The 20,347-nt window shown below is 37.6% G+C and overlaps 1 protein-coding gene and 1 pseudogene across 1 annotated transcript in view; one reads left to right on the top strand and one right to left on the bottom strand.

Moving 5' to 3' along the window:
• The window catches only part of POLR2B (RNA polymerase II subunit B), a 45,829-nt gene that overhangs the window by 7,774 nt on the left and 17,708 nt on the right, over positions 1-20,347 (top strand). The window contains exons 4-16 of the mRNA XM_029235216.1: positions 2,493-2,605; positions 2,731-2,950; positions 3,331-3,489; positions 7,143-7,307; positions 9,400-9,596; positions 9,760-9,879; positions 10,664-10,850; positions 14,028-14,171; positions 14,429-14,568; positions 14,667-14,778; positions 18,209-18,363; positions 19,236-19,434; positions 19,748-19,916. Of these exons, the coding sequence (XP_029091049.1) occupies positions 2,493-2,605; positions 2,731-2,950; positions 3,331-3,489; positions 7,143-7,307; positions 9,400-9,596; positions 9,760-9,879; positions 10,664-10,850; positions 14,028-14,171; positions 14,429-14,568; positions 14,667-14,778; positions 18,209-18,363; positions 19,236-19,434; positions 19,748-19,916 (2,080 nt within the window). The remainder of the gene's footprint in view (positions 1-2,492; positions 2,606-2,730; positions 2,951-3,330; positions 3,490-7,142; positions 7,308-9,399; positions 9,597-9,759; positions 9,880-10,663; positions 10,851-14,027; positions 14,172-14,428; positions 14,569-14,666; positions 14,779-18,208; positions 18,364-19,235; positions 19,435-19,747; positions 19,917-20,347) is intronic.
• On the bottom strand, positions 1,469-2,354 carry LOC114903012 (annotated as a pseudogene).

Here is a 20,347-nt window from a genome sequence, read left to right as displayed (position 1 = left end):
TTTTCTTTCTCCTTTCTTCCTTTCTTTCTTTCTTAACTATGGACTGAGCTAAAGTCAGCCAGGGTTGGAAATTCTCATTCCTTTATGTAGAATAGTAATTAGGATTTTCTGTGTGTTTTTAAATTCCTCTTTGCACAGAGCAGTATATGAAGGTGGCTGTCATCCTGACTCTATACATCCCTTACACAAAAATGCCCCCCAAGGATGCCCAGTTATCCACCCCACTTCCGTTTTGGAGAATTGGCAGGTGGGGCAAAACACTAAGTCTCAGGAGGGTTTCTTGAGACATTTTTGTGGGAAGTTTTGGGTCAAGGGGAGAGATGAGACCCAACAGTGGGTGTGCCATCCTCTGCCTTCCTGGGGAAATCCAAATCCCAAAAGTTTTCTGAAGAGAGGCACCTCTCTCAGTGACCTAGGGAGGGGAGGTGACTAGATGACCAGACCTACTGCCTGGATGTAAGGCTGAGGCAGAGAGAGGACAGGGTTAAGCAGATATCTCAGACCCAAGACAGAAGAATGAAATGCCAAGAGAGGGGGAGAAGGGGACTGAGAGATCCCAGAGGCCCAAGTCATCAATTCCACCCTGTCTCCAGTTCTGAGCAGAAACTCTTCTTCCCAAGACTACAATGGAGTTTTAGTTCAGGGACTGGCTTTGCTCCAGGGCACAGAGAGGACAAGCCAGGCAGAGATTCCACAGGTAATGAAGGTGGAGAGTTAAGGTATCGGACAAAAAGATGGACGCTCCCACAATGGGTACGCACAGACCACAGCAGTTTTGAAACTATAAGCCAGGATCAGGGTAAAACATGCAGCTGTGGCTGAAATATAGAATGTTATAGGCCCTCTCCATTAAATTTAAATCACTGCTTATTCCACTCTGTCCCCTGCCTATGAGCTGCTTCCAAGGTTTTTTCCAAGGCTGGAGTCCTGGACAGTAAGAAGGAATGGGAGAAAATACTGAGGCCAGCATGTAGGGCTGCGGCTGAGACTTGATATGCCTCTCCCCACCCCCACTCATTCTGTAGAAAAGAATTTGCTCTCCCTCCCCTTGATGGGCTGTTGGGATGAAGGCAGGGTAAAGACAAAGGGAGGAAAACACTCAGCACATTCTTTCTCCTGCTTTGATCTGAAGTGTAGCTGCAGCCAAAGGGCACAGAAGTGGGGGAGAAAATATGAGGGATAGGAAAGCATGGGAGCATAATCCAGTTGAGAAAGGAAGAGGGTTCTTCCACTGCCCTGTGTCCAAAAATCTGCTGAGAGCTTTAGTCCCGGAACTGCAAAAAAGAGTGCGAAGGAATGGGAAGCGTATATGGGTTTGTGGGGGAGGCAGCCACAGACAGGATGGAGATCTAAGGATCCCTGGGATCCCCGAGCTGACTCTGAGAGCATTAGTTGGGGGACTGGATGAGAAGTCACAGTAGACATGTGGATTTTTTGAGGGGGTATGGAGCCAGGAACAGTGAGGTCTTCACCGAAGGAGTGACCACTTGATCTGTTCTTTGGCTGACTGCAGCACCTGAGACTCAGTCTGCTCTGTAAGGGGGACATCTCCCCTTAATGCCACCCGCTGTACCGCTTGCTGGGGATTGCTCTCTAGGATCACCCCTCAATCTACGATTTCATCCACAACCAAGAAGAACCCCTCCATGTTCTTCAGCAGAGCTCACTTTTCTACATTTTTCCTCAGCATCTGGCTCAGTGAGTCGAAGAAGAGGCAGTTCAGAATAGCCATGAGCATCATTTCATTTTCGTATGAGCTGCCAATCCTATAGAAATAGAGATCGATAACTGCTTTTGCATACCACTGTCAGGCCTCCCAAGAGGGCAGTTTCAGTGTCAGTCTGACAGGTCTTGTTGAAAGTGTTCTTCTCAAAGGCCTTTTGCTCCTTGACACCGAGGTAGCTGTCATCGCAGTACTTGGCGAAAAATCTATTTCCATCATTGTCCAGAGTCAGAATGGCTTTAACAGTGTACAAGGAGGGGTCCAAAATCAGTGCATCTATCTTGCCCCATAGCTGGTACCGATGTCTTCTGTACCTTTAATTGAAGAGTTAGGTTTTCTTTTTTTCTATCTTCTGTTGATTAGTTTAGAACACACTTCTAATTGTATGAATTTATCTTTTCTTTGTTTTCTGATAACTTTGTTAACCTGGCCTAAACTAAGGAGAGGGCACATGAAACAGCTATACAGATCATTAATGCAAATTCATTTCAGTTGTTTGATATGAACTCAGAGCTTAGTCTTTATTTACTTGTGATACGTTAAATCTCCTTTTGTCTTCCACCTTAAAAAGTGATGAAGTATAAAACTTGACATTTGTGGAGTATGAATGTTGCCCTGGGAGAGTCACCATTTTAGTAAAGTGGATTAACTTTGGCATTTTCTAGAGCTGTTTCTACTCAAAATGTTAATGTTGATTAAAATGGAATCATTAAATCGTTTATGGGAAAAAATTATTTACCCTTTTCCATTGTTTTTGTTTTCATTTTAGCCAAGATACTTGCTGAAGTTCGAACAAATTTACCTCTCCAAGCCTACCCATTGGGAAAGAGATGGTGCTCCATCACCGATGATGCCAAATGAGGCCAGATTAAGAAATCTCACGTAAGAAAGATATTTCTTTTCCAGTAGCTGATATTGAAATAAGATTCAGAAAATAAAATTTTAGCCAGTTGAGAGTTTTAGTCATCACCTTAGTATTCACTTGTGATCTACTTTTATTTTCAAAGGTACTCTGCTCCACTTTATGTTGATATAACAAAAACAGTCATTAAAGAAGGCGAAGAACAACTTCAGACACAGCATCAGAAAACTTTTATAGGAAAAATTCCAATTATGTTGCGTTCAACTTACTGCCTATTGAATGGCTTAACAGATCGTGATCTTTGTGAGTTAAATGAATGCCCCTTGGATCCTGGTGGCTACTTCATTATTAATGGATCCGAAAAGGTATAGTAGCATAATTTTTTTTTAATTACCAAATGATGATTTAGATTTTAATCATGAAAGTTGAAATCAAAAAGTAAACTTTTGTATAATCTGGAAGTAGCAGTTGAATTATTGAGGTGACAGCCGAATTTATATTAAACCAAAACTTTGTTTAGTTATATATATTGGGTTGGTCAACCCAATAATATACACTAGAAATTTGGTCAGTTTGAGCTTGTATGTTTTGGTGAAGCGTTTATGCAAAATGGAGTTTGTAAAGTTCAAGAATTGATGTTTCAGTGAGCCTGTACAGTCAGACTAAATAAAGATGTAGCTTTCACTGTTCTTTCTAATTCAAAGACCTCGTCGGTTTTATGGCTGTAATTTTATTGTCCATATAGGTTCTGATTGCTCAAGAGAAAATGGCAACAAACACAGTCTATGTGTTTGCCAAAAAGGATTCTAAATATGCCTACACAGGAGAGTGTAGATCATGTCTGGAGAATTCTTCTCGACCCACCAGTACCATCTGGGTTAGCATGCTGGCAAGAGGAGGACAGGTATGGACTATTATATGCTATTTGGGTTTATTCCTTTTGGTCTAGTTTTGTAAGTTACCAGGCTGCATGTTTAGTCAGAAAGTTTTTCTGGAGCATATTATCAGTGTTGTATGGTAGGCATTTTATTATTTACTTATTACTGTGTAATAAATCACTCCAGTAGCAACATTTATCATCTCACAGTGTCTGGATATGGATTAGCTGGGTCCTCTGGTCACAGGGCTGCAAACAAAGTGCTTGGGCTGCAGTCATCATCATAAGGCTTATTTGCATGGCTGTCGGCAAGATCCAGTTCCTTGCTGCATGGCTCCCCTCCATACAGCCCCTGACAATATGGCAGCCTGCTTGTCAGAGGGAGTAATTGAGCAGAGCCGTAGAGCATATGAGCAAGGTGGAAATCACCATCTTTTACACCTTAATCTTGGAAGCAACATCCTATCATTTTTGCCATGTTCTTTTTGTTAGATACAAGTCAGTAGTACATCTAGTCTATACTCAGTGGGGGGACTACACAAGGTAGTAGTAGTAGACAGGGATCATTAGGCACCATCTTAGAAGCCACCTACCACAGGCATGTTACTTACAATAATGTAATCTAATAATAGCATTTCTTGACTGTTTGCTATGTGCCAATTATGTTACTCAGATTGCTTGATTTAATCTTTGCAACTATACTGGAAATTTGTTGTAATTAACTATTTAATTTCATGTACATTTTTATTTGTAAAATTTTTTTAAATAAGTCATATATACACATTAAATAGTTCAAAAAAGTACAAAAAAGTGTACACTATAAAAATTAGTCTCCCTTTGACCCCCAGATCTCTTCTCTAAGAAGCAGCTGATTTGATAATTTCTCATGAATCCATCCAGAAATAGTCTTAATTAAAAAATGCAAATGGGGGCTTTCCTGGTTTTACAGTAGTTAAGATTTTGCCTGCCAGTGCAGGGGACACGGGTTCGATCCCTGGTCTGGGAAGATCCCACATGCCGCAGAGCAACTAAGCCCATATGCCACAACTACTGAGCCCACGCGCCGCAACTACTGAGCCTGCATGCTGCAACTACTGAACCCTGCATGCCTAGAGCCCGTGCTCTGCCACAAGAGAAGCCACTGCAGTGAGAAGCCCGTGCACCGCAACAGAGTAGCCCCCGCTCGCCACAACTAGAGAAAGCCCACTTGAAGCAATGAAGACCCAATGCAGCCAAAAATAAATTAAAAAATTAAAAAACCAAATGGGAGCATACTATGCACACTGTTTGAACATTGCTGATACCTTTTAAAAACAGGTTTAAATCAGCAGTTGATCATTGTTTCTAAGCTGTGATATTCCATGCATAGATATAGCATAATTTATTGAGCCATTTCCCTTGTGATGGATGTTTAGGTTTCCAGTTTTGTGCTCTATTATAAACAGTTCTGCAGAGTCTAATGTCACTTTAATAAGTTTTATAAAGAAGAACTTGAACATTAGAGAGTTTTAAGTGCCTGAAGTTAAAATCCTATGTGGAATAGGTGCTTTAAAGAATTAAAATGGTTTTTACTTGTGAATGGGGGTAGAATAGGGCCCAAGTACAAGTGTTTGGAAAAGATCCCCAGGTGATTGTGATGTGCATTCTTTGTTGATAAGCATTGGCCTGGATTATGGAGGGCAAAAGAAAGGAAAATCATCTAGATTTAGTGATAAGTTTGATATGAGGATGAATCAGTTAAGATTCTTTGGTTCTTTCCAGAATTTTCATTTAATCAATTTAGGAATCGGGCCTAAATTGCTGTTGGTGCCCATGTTGCTGTTGTTTTTAATTCCCCAGAGTACTCTAATGCGAAGCCAGAGTTGAAAATCACTGAGCAAAAACACAAGGTCTTTGTCTTATAATCATGGGAAATAAAATTAAAAGGATAATATTTTAAAGGGAATGAAGTGAACAATCAAGGTGTATGGTCTTTATTTTGTTGAAATTCAGTATACATGTATATTTCTGTGTAGGTTTTTTGTTTGTTTTTTTGTTTTGACCTTGCCACTAGGCTTGCGTGATCTTAGTTCCACGACCAGGGATTGAAACCAGGCCTCGGCAGTGAAAGTGTTGAGTCCTAACCACTGTACCACCAGGGAACTCCCTCTGTGTAGTCTTCTTACTTTTTTTTAATTCACAAACAGTTGTTCATAGTGGTTCTGTCGACTTGGACGTTGTGGCTAAAAGATGTAGCCAACTGCCCATTCCCATACTCTGTGTGCTTTCGGAGTGCTTTGTAGTCAACCCTGGCTAAGTATGGGACAGTTGGTATCTCACAACTCCTTGTATCCACCAGGCTTTGTGTAATCATTGCCAAGGGCTTCATTATCATGTCCATTAGTGCCCACAGTAGCTATTTTAAAACAATCTGAAACCTTCCCTCACCTTTCCAACTTTACAAATTACTTGCCTTGGGCCTTGAGGCTTGCTGGCAATGGAGTGAAATTAGGATTCTCAGCCACTGAATTTCCTGTATTTATTAGGCTCCTAAAGTGTGTGCACCCAAAAAGATGACTAGTCTGCCTGAGCTGCCAACATTGTGATTATAAGTATCAGCAGCATGTGGACAGCCGTGAAAAAAAAGAATTCTATCGTTCTCTCCTGAGGTTCTAGATAAAATAGAGAACGTCCAAGAATTGATTTTTAGAAAGAACCTAGTGAGTTCATTTTTAGACAGAAGGTTTGGAGGGGGCGTGGTGCATGGTGTAGGCATTCTTTTTTAATGTTTTGTGTATTCTGAAAAAGGTCTATGATGAAACAAATGGAATAATTGAAAACTAAGTTGAAACAGCCAAATGGCAGTTGGGATGGGAGGGTTGAGAGTACAGGAAAAAGGTCAAGATGAAGATTCACCTGTCCTTTATGTAAAGTTGTTACTGAACATCCGTGAGATAGGTTAAGGTTTCTAAGGAAGGAGGCCTGAAGTAGGGGGAGGAAGGCAACAGAAACTTATGAGATGGACCATGATAATGTAGGGTTATGAGGCCAAGAGAAGATAGAGTTTGATATTGAAGGAAAGAAATTTGATTAAAATTGAGAAACCAGGTGTTTGTATGCCAGTGTAGTAACTTTTATTTCACTTCTGTGTTGCAATTAAAGAGGGAGAAATTGGAAGAGAATCTTATGTGAGAGAGGCTGTTTGTTGATTTTGAAATGTTATTTATATTTGGAGATATGTCACAGACCAACTCTGAGTTAGTATTTATTTTTCATTCTGTGATTAGCTTTTTTCCACATTTGTCTAGCTATATTCTCTCTTATTTTCCCCTCATCTATTTCTTTCTTCCAAAATTTTTAATTGTTTTGGTTGGGGGAAAGGACGAGGGGGGGGGTCTGTGTTCATACCTGCAGCCAAAGGTCATTTCCAAATACAGTCTGGGGCAGTTCTAGAGGATCTTGGCAGACAGAGAGTAGAGAATGGAAGTCCTCTCAGGTTCAGATGACCAGTCTATCCATCAAATAAGTAAACCTCTTGCAGTGGTGTTTGAAAAGCAGCCATAGGACGTTCCTTAGAATATGAAAGGCATGCCTCTTTTGAAATACCTACAATGAACATGTATGTAAAATGGTTCTTTTGATGTTTATATATGGCTATAACGTCTGTATTCTCATATTCTAATGATTTTTTATTTTTCTAGGGTGCAAAAAAGAGTGCTATTGGTCAGCGCATTGTGGCAACCCTACCATATATCAAGCAAGAAGTTCCCATCATTATTGTGTTCAGAGCATTAGGTTTTGTGTCTGACAGAGATATTTTAGAGCATATTATTTATGATTTTGAAGATCCAGAGATGATGGAAATGGTAATGTGCAAGCAAAATGTATTCATAGTATTTTTCAAGAGGTTTAAAGTTACTGTTGCTAATCCAAAAACATAGTAGAAAGCTGCTCTGAAGATCAGTTTAGCTGTTGCAAACCCCATGCTGTTTACTGTGTAGTGAAAGCCTTCAGCCCTGCCTTGGCTTCTTTCTTATTTTTTTTTTTAAAGGCATATAAATGCCAGAATTTAATGAATTAATTTTCTGTTTTACCTTTTTTTTTTTAACACCTTTATTGGAGTATAATTGCTTTACAATGGTGTGTTAGTTTCTCCTTTATAACAAAGTGAATCAGTTATACATATACATACATCCCCATATCTCTTCCCTCTTGCATCTCCCTCCCTCCGACCCTCCCTATCCCACCCCTCTAGGTGGTCACGAAGCACCGAGCTGATTTCTCTGTGCTATGTGGCTGCTTCCCACTAGCTCTCTGTTTTACATTTGGTAGTGTATATATGTCCATTTGGCTTCTTTCTTGACAATTCTCTGTAAAATCGACATGAAAACTAGAGGCAGTCAGAGTTCATTGACAGCAGCAAGAAGAAACAGTAGTAAGGAAAATCGTAAAAGCATACTAGTCTGATGCAGTGTAGTAAAAAGGGAAAATGTAGTTGATATCTTCTTTTTTTAAACAACTTTTTATTTTGAAATCATTTCAAACTTACAGAAAAGTTGCAAATAGCTCCTGTATACTCTACACCTATTTTCAGCAGTTACCTTTGCTGCATTTGCTTTAGGATTCTCTTTATCTATATATACACATTGTTTTCTTCGGGATCATTTGAGAGTAAGTTTTAGGCATCATTCCCTTTTACTCCTAAATACTTCAGTGTATATTTCCTAAGAATCAGGATATTTACTCACATAATCATAGTATTACAATTTTTAAAATTGGTACTTCAGTGCAGTACATACAGTTAACTTGGAGATCTTATTTAGGTTTATGTCAGTGGTCCTGATCATGTCCTAATGGCATTTCTTTTTTTTTCCTGGTTCAAAATCCAATCTAGGATAATGTATTACATGTTGTTTTTATGTCTCTTTAGTCTCTTTTAATCTTCCCTTGTCTTTTTCCTTAGTGTTTCATGACACTGAAGTTTTTGGATAGGATAGGCCATTTATTTTGTAGAATATCCTTCAATTTGGGTTTTTCTGATATTTCCTCATGATTTGATTCAATTTATGCATTTTCTGGCAGGACAAATACAGAGATCATATTGTGTGCTTCCCAGGGCATCACATCAGGAGTCATATGATTTTATTTTGTCCCATTATTGGTAATGTTAATTTCACAGTACCGTCTGTTAGGTTCCGCCACTGTAAAGTTATTATTTTTGTGGGAAGGATTGTTGAGTCTAGAGAAATATGCATTTCCTTATCAATCTTTTCCATTGATGATCCTTGGCTAAGGAGTAGTTGATATTCTTAAAGTTGTCCTGAATCATCCAGAGTCTTTAAGACTACAGAGAAATAAGGTAAAATACAGGCTAAACATCGGTCACAAAGAAGGTGGAGTATATTTTAGTTATTAGAGTATTTATTGATATGGTTACATGACAGAAATGGATTCTGGTTAGATTTTTGGCAATAGTCATATGCTTTTTTTTTTTTTAAACTTAAAGATAATAAGTATTTAGATACTTAAAAGATAACCTTTTAAACCAAGGCTGAAAACAGTATGACACATTTATTCATTTGAGACTTAGTAAATTTTAATTTGAGTGTTAAACTTCTCTAAATTGATTTTAGATATTTGAAAGGAACTTTTTAAAGCTACCGTTCATTAAAATGTAAAAAACAAAACATCCCCAAGACTCACTGTGCTCTGTTATAATGGAATTATTTGTATTTTTCTGGAAAGTATAATTGTGCTCATGAGTGGATTTTTTTCAGAGGTCCCTAGATCTCTAAGGTGTCTTCAAGTTCTAAGATTTTGTGATTCCTTGAATTTCTAAAAATATTTGCATATTCAGTTAGATTCATAGGGATATTTAACATAAATTAAGTGACAGTTGCCTTATTTTAAAGTAAGGATATGAATTTGAAAATAATTTTTATTTAAATTAACTGCTAGGTTAAACCTTCTCTCGATGAAGCTTTTGTCATCCAAGAACAGAATGTCGCACTAAATTTCATTGGTTCAAGAGGGGCAAAGCCTGGTGTCACCAAAGAGAAAAGGATTAAATATGCAAAGGAAGTATTACAGAAAGAAATGCTCCCTCATGTTGGCGTCAGTGATTTTTGTGAGACCAAGAAAGCTTATTTCTTGGGGTATGTCAAATTTCATCGTTTTAAGTTCTTTGCCAAGCTGTGGTTGAGATAAAATTTTTCTTAAAGCTAAAAATGTCAAAATTGATGTTTTTAATGTGTAAGTTTAAAAAAAATCCCAAACCATGTGTTTTCTTTTTTACTTCTTTCTTTTCTTTTTTTAAAGGTACATGGTTCATAGGTTGCTGCTAGCAGCTTTGGGTAGAAGAGAATTAGATGACAGAGATCATTATGGAAACAAAAGATTGGACCTTGCTGGACCACTACTTGCATTCTTATTTAGAGGGTAAGGAATTACAGAATGATATTGTTAAAAGTAGAGAGATATCACTTTAGATTGGTTATTGCACTTGAGATGCTAAACTATCTTGGCATCCATATTGGGTACACATGAAGGTAGCTACATTCTTTGCCACTTGCCCAGTTTAGTTCTATTGATACTTCACATTTGAGAATTTCAAGATTGTGAGGAAATTTATAACTTGTTTACGTTTTCTCTACCTTTACAAAGCATTTGAGAAAGCTGAATTATTGCCTTGATTTTCTAAGTGCTGATACTGGAATTTTTATTAGTTCTGCTTTGCAGTTTATAAAAACAAAAGCTGGAAGGAAGTCTATCAAGGTATTAGCAGTGGTTGTCTCAGTATTGGGGTTATATGTGATTTTTATCTTATTCTTGATATGTTTTTATATTTTCCATATTTTCTATAATGAACATATAATACTTCTATAATTAGAAAAACATTTGTAAAAATAATGTGGGTAATTTAATACAGAAATAATATTAGCAGTGTTTTGTACGTGTTCTGTTATTTATTATGTTGTATATTAGTGTTTTTCAACCTCGTTTTGTTATTGCCCCACTAAGGGGCCTCTTTTGACTATTTTTCTCTAATTGCTTTGCTTGTATATGTTTATGTACCATATGTATGTCTGTGCTTTTTATATAAAAAGTAATAACGCTTCCCTCCCTCTACCTCAACCACTTTTTGCCCCCTTGTGGGCAATATTGTCCTTGTTAAGGATGCATATTGTAGACCTTTACATGTTTAAAACATTTTATTGGGCAGAATGTTTAAGAATTTGCTTAAAGAAGTACGGATCTATGCCCAGAAGTTCATTGATCGAGGAAAGGATTTTAACTTGGAGTTGGCAATTAAAACAAGGATTATATCTGATGGCCTAAAATATTCTTTAGCTACTGGGAACTGGGGTGACCAAAAGAAAGCTCATCAAGCCAGAGCTGGAGTGTCTCAGGTACGGATGTTAACTGTGACTACAGGTTTGATAAGAAAATGTTATGGGACTAATAGAATCTTTCATTCACTGAATGTAAATTGTTTTGCCTTTTTTTTTTTTCTTGGTCAGATATAAAAGTACTTGGGGGCTTTTGAATTATGAAAGTGAAATTTTTCTTAAATTAGCTGTTAGCATTACTAAGAGAGATTTAAAAGTTTTGACTTGCATCAAGATATTTAATGAATTCGAGTAGCTTCTTGGGAGGTGAGACAGTCCATGTTTGTGAAATTTTTCTGTTTTTTTTAAATGCCTTAAATATTCTTTTTTAATTAATTAATTAATTTATTTTTGGCTACATTGGGTTTTCGTTGCTGTGCACAGGCTTTTCTCTTTAGTTGCTGTGAGTGGGGGCTACTCTTCATGCGGCGCGTGGGCTTCTTGTTGCATTGGCTTCTCGTTGCGGAGCACAGGCTCTAGGTGCGTGGGCTTCAGTAGTTGTGGCACGCAGGCTCAGTAGTTGTGGCTCACAAGCTCTAGAGCACAGGCTCAGTAGTTGTGGTACACGGGCTTAGTTGCTCCGTGGCATGTGGGATCCTCCCGGACCAGGGATTGAACCCATGTCCCCTGCATTGGCAGGTGGACTCCCAACCACTGTGCCACCAAGGAAGTCCCAGTTTTTCTGTCTTAAAAGCTCTGTATTAGAAGCTGATACCCAGAAAATAAATGGGCATCTGCTTCCTTTTTTGCAAAATGTAATACTTCTAACAGTGATTTCTCTATGTTGGCCTGTTGTCATGTACAGTGATTGCAATAGCTACTCTCAGGAGTAATGGGGGAAACCTTTTACAAAAATGTCTCACTAGGTATTTTTAATTTATTTTTTGTATTTTCATGTAAGATTGAAAATTTATAGTGTATATGTCTAGCTTTATGGAGGGGATCTCCCCCTCTTTTTTTTTTTTTAAACTAGCCTGTACCAGCATCACCTGATTAATTTGGCATTCAGACACCAGCTTTAAGCTCCTGATTCCTAGAAACCTAGATGTTTTAAGAAATTCTGGAAGGATGCTTATAGTCCAGTTAAATTTCTAGTTCCTTTTAGTTTAGTAAGGATTTGTTGAGTCTACTTGGTGTTTGTGATGCTGGGTTCACAGAGTTGAATGAGATGCTCTTCCAGCCCTCGAGCTTACCATCTATTAGAGGAAACATTAGTCCATGTACAGTTCATTCTGCCTTGAGCTGAATTATGATAAACGCCATCCTGCCAATTCAGTTCAGTGTGTGTACTGGGACTTAAGATGTGCCAGGCACTCTGTCACACACTGGAGATACAGAAATGAATAAAACATGATCCTTGATCTTCAGTAGTTCACAGTCTATACTCATAGATGTAAACAGATACTACAACATGATACAGTGAGTATTAAATGAGAGCTGTGCACACCTGCTCTGTGGGAATGCTGGAGAAAGGCATTAAGCACTGGCTGAAAGGGTGAAAAGAAGTGTTTTCTTTAGGAGGTGACAGTTGAGCTGATTCTTGAGGGGTAGTTGGGAAATAGCCCAAGTCTTGGAGGAGGGTAGAACCAGTAGCTCACAGGAAAACTGGAGAAAACTTAATATCCTGAACAAAGGGACAGGGAGAAAAGAGCATGTGTATGTGGAAGGAGCTAGAGCATTCTTGGGTTTTCAAATCAAAGCGGGAGAGTTAGGAAGATGGGGTTGGAGTGGGGAGCTGGAACACCTCATAGAGGGGAGTGACATGTTCATTTTTGCTTTTTAGGTAGCTTCACAGTAATTGGCAGTGTGGAGAAAGATTTGAGAAGGGCAGAGTTGGTGGCAGAAAGATTGTTGCAACAGCCTTAGTGAGAAATAATTAGGGGCTGCACTAGAGCAGTTTCGTGGAGGTGGAGAGTGGAGTCAAATTTGAGAAATATTTAGGAAGTAAGTTTTGTAAGACTTTGTGACTGATTAGTTGAATGATGGAAAAGTAGAGAGAAGAGAACAGTTCTTCCTGGAGGTGGGTCGTATGTCTTCTATGGACGTGGTAACATTTCACCAGACAGAGCAGAATGGGGTAGTACATTCCATTCTGTGGCAGTAGCGTGGTCAGAGTTGTGGAGGTGAGAGGGTGTTTGGCAATGTGAATGGAGTACAGGAGTTCTGGAGACTGCTGATAGGGGAAGGTCATCTGGGGCTTCATTGAGAAGAGCTTCAGAGTCATGCTGCTCTAGTTGGCGGGGAACTGTTTAATATTTTTTAATTCAGTGAGTGATGTGAACTTATCTATATCTGTGTTTTAATAATTCTGGTAACTGAGGAGAGTAGATTGGAGAGGACATTACAGGAACTTATGAGCTGATGGCAATAGTATAGGTAAGAGGTAAGGGGCTGGTTTATTGCTGTGACATTGGGAATGGTTTTTTGAGAAAGTTTGAAAATAGAGTTGACAGGATATGTTTATTGTTTATTATATGTGAAAGGAGGAAGTCAGACAAAAATACCTTGAGATTTCTAGATTGGGAGATAAAGGGAAGGGTGATGCCATTAACGATGATAGGAGACTTCGGAAGAAGAAGGAGGATGGGTTGTTGTAGGGCTGGGGAATGTGGTGATTTTGTTATTAGGTACATTGAGCTTGTGTTGCTTGCTTTATATCCCTCTAAATATTATCTTACAAGTATTACCTTGCTTAGTGTTCTGTAAGTGTTGAATCTCTGTGTTGGATTCAGAGGCCTCAGCCTGGGAAAATTTCTCGGATGGATTAGTGATGTCTGCTATGATCAAAGGAATGTGAGTTGGTAGCGTATAAGACTTACTGAGTGCCTAATGTATGCCAAGTGTACTGTTCTAGGTACAGGGATACAACAGAGAACGAAACAAACAAATAAAAATTCCCCACCCTTGTGGAACTAACATCCTAGTGGTTGGAGATAGGCCGTAAACAAAACATTTATGTGGTATGTTAGAACTGTATGTCATATATTTGCCATCCCTGCTGTAAGGGTCAGTTAAGTTACAGGGGTGAATAAGATTATCCAGGGCAGGATGGAGAAAGGAGGGAGGGATGGGGACAGTTGGACACTGAGTGGATTATATGTAAAAATATGACTTGGCCTGATTCTAGTATTTGCCAAAAACGTGATAGTGTGAGTAACTGAAATGCCCAAACTTTAAAGATTTGCTATTGTTTTCTAGGTATTAAACCGCCTGACTTTTGCATCTACTCTTTCTCACCTGCGTCGTTTAAATTCTCCCATTGGTAGAGATGGCAAGCTAGCAAAACCAAGACAGTTGCATAATACGTTGTGGGGAATGGTGTGTCCTGCTGAGACTCCAGAGGTAATGCATTAGAATTTATGTTCAAGACAGAAAGTCCAACAGTAATCATGTAGGGTATAATTACTTTTATAAGAAATTTTTTGTTACTTATAATTTTATTTAACTATGTAGTATAGTTTAGAACTAAGATATTATAATTTTGTTCTTAGGAAGTAAGAGTATATTCTGAAATCAAATTGGAGGAAAATGTTTGTGGAAAAGAATTTGGATAGGCATGTTAAATCAGTATGAGTAATATGTACTTTATTTATTCCAAGGGCCATGCTGTAGGACTTGTGAAGAATTTAGCTCTGATGGCTTATATTTCAGTTGGATCTCAGCCTTCTCCAATCCTGGAATTTTTAGAAGAATGGAGTATGGAAAATTTAGAAGAAATTTCTCCTGCAGCTATTGCTGAGTGTGTATAAATACAATTAAAAAAAAAACTTGTTAATCTTCGGTTATAACTTATTAGAGGGTTACTAAGTGCAGAATGCTTTTGGTTTTGCATTTTAGTGCAACCAAGATTTTTGTTAATGGCTGCTGGGTTGGAATACATAAAGATCCTGAACAACTTATGAACACTCTACGGAAATTGAGGCGTCAGATGGACATCATTGTGTCTGAAGTAAGAGTCCTTAATTAATTAAGAGGACATGATCTCTGGGATTTCCAAACGAGGCATAAAGACTAGTGAAAGTTATCTTTGCATTGGTATCTTTCTTGAACTGGTTTCCTTTGAATTGTAAAGTACATTTTCAAAAGTCTAGATGATGTTTTGAGCTAGATTTAATTATAAGGTATTGTTTGCTTTAATGCCTTAGATATACGCATCTAAAATTTTGACATGTAATTTGTTATTAAATTATATTTTGGAATTCAAATTACATTTTGAAGTAAAAAATTCTTTTGAGAATCTTTTTGTAAGGCTGACTACAGTGCTTTTAAAAAGCGAGTGAATATCTCTGATTTCTCCTTTGTCGGAATCCAGAGATTCATTCATGAAATGTGATACACCTCTATTAGATTCCTTTATGTTTAGGTGGATGTTGAAGAGCTCTGGGATTAGGATGGATTTTTTTTTTTAGTCATCAAAATACTGTATGAGCTTTATTCCTCCCCAAAATAGGGCTTTTGCTTTTAGTGTTCTGTATTGAGGGCTGGGCTCAGGCTTTTGATTTCCCCAAATCTACACCTTTGGGCCTGTCTCGGTGAAAGTGGATTTGGAGAGAAACTGTAACACACTTAAGCTGACCTCCTGTCTATGTAGCAAAGCAGAGAATCGAGGTTTGGCTGCTCCAGGCCTTCCTCTAGCAGGCAAACCCTGGATTTTGACCCAGGCGTATTCATGGCTTGAAGAAGTCAGGAACAGCATGCTTCACTTGAGTGTGGCAGGCAAGGCTAAGAGAAAGCCTAAGAACCAAAATTGGTTGTGTTATTTGTGATTGAGAACTTTGTTAATGCCAGGTGTTTCTGCTGAGAGCTGCCTTTAGGTTTTCTGTCTTCTCTAGGATAAAATTAAATTCTTCATGCTGTTTTAGGCCTCTTTACCTTTCCATGGGCCCATTCCCTCAACCTGGAATGCTTGTGCTCCTTGTCACCCATGCGTCCTCAAAAATGGGTAATAGGGAAAAGGGTGCTTATTACTTTTTTTTAGGTAAATCTCACCAATTCTGCAAAACTCTAGTGTTAACTCTCGTCTCCTTCAGGATATTTCACCTGACCACCCAGTTTGATTTAGATCAGAGGTTGGCAAACATTTTCTTTAAAGGACCAGATGTTAAATATTTTAGTCTTGGTTTACCTTACAGTGTCTGGTGTGTATTCAACGCTGCTGTTGTAGTAAAAAGTAGCCATAGACAATACATAAATCAGTAAAACTTTATTTAAAAAAAATAGATGGCAGGTGAGGGCAGATTTGGCCTGCAGGCTGTTCGCTGAGCCCCTGATTTAGATCTATCTCTGTGACTATATGTGGCATATTTTCCTTAAATAACTTCTGACAGAATGCTTATACCAGATAGTAACTGTTGATTTATTTGCCTACCTCACTTTCTAAACTATTAACTTCTCAGAGGCAGGGAACGTGTCTTAATATGACTTTGTATTTTCAGTTCTGAGCATGGTGCCTGACATGTAGTGTCTGACACTGAGTGAGTGTTTGTTGAAACTATAAATGGACCCTATGTCCTTGGACTAGGCTGTTTAATCTCCTATTGGAGAGTGTTGTTGGGACCTTTTTAGTGGGAAAATTGTGTATATTTTTCAGGAGCCTAGTACTTTTTCTTTTCCTTCATATTTTCTGATAATCAGAGGTCCTCATTTTACCCATTTCTAATTTTAGCCTTGTGTTGGACCTGTTAGGCTTTCCTGTCAGTAGTCTTCTCAAGAACACCTGTTTCCTTTGGAACAAGATACTGTTTGGCCTTTGAGGAGACGCAGCTCAGTTTATGTCTTCCTGTTAAGACAAGAGCTATATTCTATTAACTGTATTGTAATATTCTGTATTCTATTAGGAATTCTCTAAGGATTCAAGGTAAGCATTTGAGAATGCCACGCATGGTGTTTTTGCTCATAAACAGTGTTTCATCTCAGATTGTTTTCTAAGGACAGGAAGTGGGCTAGGAATGTGGGACTTATCTTCTTGGCTTTTCACTCTTTACTTTGGGAGAACTTGGTGTTTTTGATCAAGCTTTTATGATTTACTATCATTTTAAAACTGAGTAATCCAAACCTTTCCTTTCTTAAATAAACCCAATCTTTAATTTCTTTCTTTTTTTTGGCTGCATTGAGTTGCTTGCGTGGTTTTAGTTCTCCCACCAGGGATCGAACCTGGGCCCCGGCAGTGAAATCGCAGAGTCCTAACCACTGGACCACCAAGGAATTCCCCACCCAATCTTTTCTTTAATAAAAGTATCCAGATGGTGATTTCACTTTTTAAAAGTACTTTTGTGTAGAAATACCAATCTGTTTTTCCATTTCCCAACTCATTGGCAATTCATTTCTTAGTTGACTTTTAAGATTATATATTAGATCTAGATAATTTACTGAAGATTCTTATTTGTTTACTTCTTGACATTTCTTTTTATATTGGCACTTCAGATTCTGTAGTGCTTTTAATATTATGTTCTTTATTGTAAGTTTTCCCAAAATATTTTTGATGTTTTCCAGGAATATATTTTCTAGCACTATCCAGTAGAAATATAATGCAAGTTAACATATGCAATTTATGTTTTTCTAGTAGTGATGTTAAAAAAGTAAAAAAAAGGGAATTCCCTGGCGGTCCAGTGGTTAGGACTCTGCGCTTTCACTGCCAAGGACGCGGGTTCATTTCCTTGTCGGGGAACTAAGATCCCGTGAGCCATGTGGCGTGGCCCCCCCAAAAAAAGAAATAGATGAAAATAATTTCAATATATTTTATTTGACCGGATACATCAAAAATATTACAATTTCAACATATAATCAATGGAAAATTATTAATGATAAATTTTATTTTATTTTTTTGTACTATCTTTGAAATCCAGTGAGTAGTTTATACTTACAGCATATCTCCTTTCAGAATGGCCACATTTCAAGTGCTCAGTAGTGACATGTGGCTAGTGACTGCTGTATTAGAGAGCTAGACTATAAACCATTTGTCTTATAGGTGATTGTGAGAAGTCAGGCTTATTACTGGGAAAGCCTGATCAAGGCAGAGTGATATAGGGCTGGATATTGAAAGGTTACACACGTGAGGTACATGTAATTACCAAAGAGGGAAAACAAGAAAATAAGAAATATACTAGTATTTGTGATATCAAACATATATTTTCTTCATTTTAATTTATTTTGCATGACATTATTACCAGATGTTGTTCAGCTTTATAATTACCAAGGTTAGATATTTATCCTATATAAAATTTTAAATTATACCTAGGTTTTTAGTATATTGAACAATGATAAACTAAGATCTATTAATCTTATTTGATAATCTATTAATCCTGTTGTATTTTTAGCTAAGCCTTAATGATACAGAGAAAATAAAAGTTCATGAGACTGTTTTGTCTTTTTATGTATAGGTTTCTATGATCAGAGATATTCGAGAGAGGGAGATTCGGATCTATACAGATGCAGGCCGTATTTGTAGACCACTTCTGATTGTGGAAAAACAAAAGCTACTTTTGAAGAAGAGACACATTGATCAATTGAAAGAGAGAGAATATAACAACTACAGGTAAGAACATGCAGTTAGAAAAAAAGTTAGATATAATTCACATGCCCTAAAATTAAGCATTTTAAACTATGTAGTTCGGTGGCTTTTAGTATAGTCACAACATTGTGCAACCATTACCACTATCTAATTCCAGAATATTTTCATTGACCCGGAAAGAAACTCTGTACTCATTAGCAGTCACATTTGCTTTTTCTTAATTTTTGTTATCAAGTAAGAGACTTTTAGGGTTTTATTTAAGCGTAAAAGTCTTTGTGACATGGTAAAGACTACCTCTACTACTAATAAGAAATAACCTCTGTGCTTTCACTGCATGGGGAATGGGTTCGACCCCTGGTTGGGGAGTTAGGATCCTGCATGCCGTGTGGTGCGGCCAAAAAAAAGAAAGATAACCGATGTGATATAAATAATGTATAACATAATATAATAATAAATTTAATAAAAAGAATCTTTTACAATTTATTATTAGTGATATATGAATGTATATATTTTTATTGTTAAAAATTCAAAAAATAGGTGTAATAAAAATATATAAAAGCCCCCAATTCACACTCTCCTTTTCAGAAGTAAATACTGTTACCATTTGGGGTATTTGTTCTTCCAGACCTTATTTTTTGTTTTTATATACTCACCCTAGCCCCACAAGTAGGTTCTTTAGATCAGAGCAGAGCAAAACAAACTAACAGTAGTTACAGAGCCATACTTTATGTGTATTGTTCAGTAACTTGTTTCTTTCACTGTTAACAATAATATGCTTATTTTGGGACTCTTTCTATGTGAATGCATACAGATATAGGAATACTCTTTATTAAGTAGGAAGCCTAGTTAATTAAAATAGTTCAGGAAGTAAGGAAATTAAATGAATTCTTTTTTAGTTGGCAGGATCTTGTGGCCAGTGGGGTAGTAGAATATATTGATACTCTAGAAGAAGAAACAGTGATGCTCGCAATGACCCCAGATGATTTACAAGAGAAAGAAGTAGCCTATTGTTCCACATATACGCACTGTGAGATTCATCCATCAATGATTCTTGGTGTCTGTGCATCTATTATTCCTTTTCCTGATCATAACCAGGTTGGTAGCAGTTTTTGACTATGCTTTGTGAGGAATTGGGGGAAGCAGAATAAAAATTAGAGATTAGTCTGTAGTTTTTTCTGGAAGAAAAGCCTTTTAGTGTAAAGACGATGAACTACAGCATTTAATATGCTTATTCTTGTGTTTGACTCTTAAGAGCCATAACTAATTATTCCAAATAGTTATCACTTATCTTTCGGAAAGAATAGGAACTTTACCAACCATATTTCTGATTTATGAAGTACCCTGTAAAGTCTGTTTATTTAGAAGTAATTAAATTTTCACCGATTCTGCTTTTCATTTCTACCTTTAGTCCCCTAGAAACACATACCAGTCTGCTATGGGTAAGCAGGCTATGGGGGTTTATATTACCAACTTTCATGTTCGTATGGATACATTGGCCCATGTCCTCTATTATCCTCAAAAACCACTTGTGACTACACGGTCAATGGAATACCTACGATTTAGAGAGCTGCCAGCAGGTATGTTCAGTTTTGTTCTACATTTTTTAAGATCCTGCCATGCTTAAGACACTTTTGTGGGTTCTTTGGAGGGTTAATAAATGCATATGACACAGTCTCTATTCTCTTAGAATTTATAATGTGGTGGGAAAACATGAGCACAATTCAATAAAAAGGTAGATATATGTAAAGTGTTATGATGGAGGTATAGATTCCTTTGGAAGCACAGAGTGAAAGAAATGATTGATTCCTGTTGGAGTCTAGAGCCAATTTCATAGGCGAGGTAGCATTTTGGACTAGAGTAAAGTTGATGAAAGGGTATTTGAATTTGAGAGATGTTTTGAACAAGGTCCTGGGTGCATGAAGGCAACTGTCAGTATTTATGTCAGTTTAGAATGGCCTGAGTGGAAATGCATGGGAGTGATACTTGGTCTCATAGTGTGGAGACAGCA

This window comes from Monodon monoceros, unplaced genomic scaffold (assembly GCF_005190385.1).
Source record: "Monodon monoceros isolate NGI ecotype Baffin Bay Population unplaced genomic scaffold, NGI_Narwhal_1 Super_Scaffold_20, whole genome shotgun sequence".
NCBI classification, from domain to species: domain Eukaryota; kingdom Metazoa; phylum Chordata; class Mammalia; order Artiodactyla; family Monodontidae; genus Monodon; species Monodon monoceros.
This window is presented reverse-complemented; position numbering and strand designations above follow the sequence as displayed.